The 3,228-nt window shown below is 36.8% G+C and overlaps 2 protein-coding genes across 3 annotated transcripts in view; one reads left to right on the top strand and one right to left on the bottom strand.

Moving 5' to 3' along the window:
- LOC104782331 (probable histone H2A variant 2) lies at nucleotides 358-1,836 on the top strand. Its single transcript, XM_010507236.2, has 3 exons — nucleotides 358-456; nucleotides 660-772; nucleotides 1,325-1,836. The coding sequence occupies exons 2-3, from the start codon at nucleotides 662-664 to the stop codon at nucleotides 1,619-1,621; spliced, it is 408 nt and encodes a 135-aa protein (XP_010505538.1). The 5' UTR covers nucleotides 358-456; nucleotides 660-661; the 3' UTR covers nucleotides 1,622-1,836.
- The window catches only part of LOC104782330, a 3,389-nt gene continuing 2,073 nt past the window's right edge, over nucleotides 1,913-3,228 (bottom strand). Inside the window, exons 2-3 of one of the 2 annotated variants that reach the window (XM_019244967.1) lie at nucleotides 2,291-2,765; nucleotides 1,913-2,206 (exon numbers count right to left, since the gene is read on the bottom strand). In XM_019244967.1, coding sequence (XP_019100512.1) covers nucleotides 2,296-2,765 — 470 coding nt within the window. In that variant the 3' untranslated portion in view covers nucleotides 1,913-2,206; nucleotides 2,291-2,295. Of the gene's footprint in view, nucleotides 2,207-2,290; nucleotides 3,163-3,228 lie in introns of both variants that reach the window. The other variant, XM_010507235.2, reaches the window with a different exon arrangement.

Below are 3,228 nucleotides of genomic sequence, written 5' to 3'. Positions count from 1 at the left end.
TTTTTTTTTTTTTTTTTTTTTAAATTCCATCATGTAAGTAAGATGATATATACTTTTATACCCACTAGAGTTTTGTGACAACAAATTATATTCATATAATTTTAGATTAAATATTGATTTTCCCAATAATGCAAGATTTAAAACGACAAATAACCGAAATCAAATAATATTAACAAATTCTAGATCAAATAAAATAGAAATTTAACATTTTGCATAGAGAAATTACCGATTAAAATTATTAAGTAATGTTTTGGAAAAAAAAAAAATGTAAAATCGATTTTGGTATAAATTAGCCAATTAGGTTTTCTCACAGTATATATATAAAAAGAGATAAAGACGAGTAAACGAATCCACGAGGATCCCCCACACCAACCACTAAACTCCAATTTTGGTTTTTAATAAAAAAAAGCTCTCTCCCGCACAATTTTAGAAGCATCACCCCGCTCTCGTTTTCAGGTACATCTCTTTGACTCCCCCTCTGACTCTGATTTAGGGTTCTTAGGGTTTCTCTGTCGATTTTTGTAATTTTCGCTCGAAATTCACCAAACGATTCGAAATCTCGTTGCTCCACTGTTCGATTCGATTCGACTCGACTCGATTTTTTTTTTTTTTTTTAGTAATCCGAAATTGAAATAGATTCGCGTCTTTTGATTTGGTAGATATGGCTGGTAAAGGTGGGAAAGGGCTTATCGCTGCAAAGACGGTTGCAGCTAACAAGGACAGTAGTGTTAAGAAGAAATCCATCTCTCGCTCTTCTCGTGCCGGTATTCAGGTATCCCTTCCCTCCCCTCAAACCCTAGCTAGCTCCTTCTCTCTGTTTGATGTGTGCTTTAGGGTTTTTTTTTTTTTTTGGTTTATTATATGTTCAATGCCTCTAGGAGCATTGTCTTTTGTTTATCTCATCCGTATGAGTAGTAAGATATAAAGTAGCTTTCATGTTCTGTACTAGTTGTTGTCTACTACCAATTGATACTGATCTGTATGTGTGTTCTCTTCATCCGCGTGTTTCGTTGCTTTGTTCTGGATATGTAATCCAGTCCAATCCAATCCAATGAGTTGTAGATATCACTGAATCCATACAAGTCTATGTTCTGATATGGCTTTTAGTAAAACCACTTGATTACATTGTAATACCTATAAGATGTTTGATGACTGATCTAGCGAATAAAAGAACTGTGTGGTTAGTTTAAGTCTCTTATGTACCTATGTATACTTTAAACATTAGCTAAGAAGACATCTATCTCATTAATGAGAAGCCTTTCTTTGTGCCTTAAGTTAGATGCTTGTTCTGTTTCTTAAATATGGTCTCTTTTTTTCTTTTCAGTTTCCAGTGGGTCGTATTCATCGTCAACTCAAGCAAAGAGTTTCAGCACATGGAAGAGTTGGTGCCACTGCTGCTGTCTACACAGCGTCTATTCTGGAATACTTAACTGCCGAAGTTCTTGAATTAGCTGGGAATGCGAGCAAGGATCTGAAAGTGAAGAGAATAACCCCAAGGCATTTGCAGCTCGCAATCAGGGGAGATGAGGAGCTTGATACTCTCATCAAAGGAACTATTGCTGGAGGAGGTGTGATCCCTCACATCCACAAGTCCCTTGTCAACAAAGTCACCAAGGATTGAGTTTCCGTCTCCGAGTACTATGTGCTTTCATTCCTATACTAGCTTCTGGCTTCAGGTTTAGGAGTGGATTTTTAGTTTATTGATATAGTTTGCTCTCTTATGGACGCCCTCAAGTGTATATGAGTTCATTTTAATTCGTAGGTCTCTACTCTCTGGTGTTAGACTCAATACTCTTGTGATCTTTGATTTGCTAATGCTTACATGATTAAGGATTATGGTTTCTTGATTTTTTGGTTTCCTATACTGTTGCATGCCCCTCTTTTAGGTAACCCATACAATTGAAATCCTCGATTAGATGATGAAAACAACACTCAAACATTCATACCAACTGGTGACAAACGGCATGTGATTGTTTCACAATTCTAAATAGTTATATAGAAGAACTAGACAAACTCATATGATTGTCCCAGAACTTAGTCCTCAAGCAAGCACACTAGTCCTCATAGATTGAGGAGCATAACTACCACACACAGAGCTAGGAAATAAACCATCAAAGTTTACACTTGGGTTTGATTTTTGAAGGTAAATAAATAACTAAAAGTCATTCATCTTCCTTAAGTTGCCTTTCTTGTATCATCCCTGGACCTGCAGCAAAAAAAGTGTTCATAAATACAACTTGCTATATATTTGGTTTACTAGCTGAGTTATAAGAAATGTTGTTATTTTAACCTTTCTTAATTGCAGGCTTGAAGGTGTCTTCCATGTGGTATAATAGGTTGCACAGTTTCAAATGCCTCGACGAGTAATGCAACTTTTTTCTTCCTTGCTGGGGCAAGTTTACTAACAGCACGCTGCAGAGCATAATCGAGCATCCAATCCTCTGAGTTTCTCCTCTCATCTATGTCTTGATGCTTGAGGTCCACCTTTTCAGCATCCTCCTCCACTACAATTGGAAGGTAATTAAGTTCTCTTGGGTTGAATGCTCTTAAATCCTCTGTCTCTGCAACAGGTTTCTTGCATTTGATGATAGTCCATGAAATTGTAGAGTCTGTCTCTTCTTGGTTGCAGGGTTTTCGTGTACGGTTAAATGGAACCTTTGTGTTTTCTTCTGTCATCAATATAACTTCAGTCTGGTGACTCTGGTCTTGAGACTCCTCTTTGCAATCTTCAGCTTCATCCTTTAATGTCTCTTCACCAGCATCATCTTTATCATCAATAGCATTACCTGCTGTTGAGTTCTTTGTCATATCGATAACTTCTGAAATAAAGCAACTAGATTGATCAACATCTTCATCTTTGTTTTCTTTATCTTGGATCTCTTTCACAGAGTCATCTACCAAAGTCTCCTCCATTGCGTTATCTGCTTCTGAGTTCTTGGTCATATCGGTAACTTCAGAATCAAAGCAAGCAGATTGATTAGCATCCCCATCTATGTTTGCTGTCTCTTCGATATCTTTCACAGATTCATCTACCAAAGTCTCCTTAATTGCATTATCTGCTTCTGATTTCTTGATTATACTGATAACTTCAGAATCAAAGCAACAAGATTTATCAGCATCTCTGTTTCCTATATCTTGAATCTCACTCATAGAGTCCTCTACCAAAGTCTCCTCCAAATCAGATTCTTTTGAAAGATAAGCATCTCCATCTCTGTTTGCTTTCTCTTG

The sequence above is a fragment of the Camelina sativa genome, chromosome 4 (assembly GCF_000633955.1).
Source record: "Camelina sativa cultivar DH55 chromosome 4, Cs, whole genome shotgun sequence".
Lineage (NCBI taxonomy): Eukaryota > Viridiplantae > Streptophyta > Magnoliopsida > Brassicales > Brassicaceae > Camelina > Camelina sativa.
This window is presented reverse-complemented; position numbering and strand designations above follow the sequence as displayed.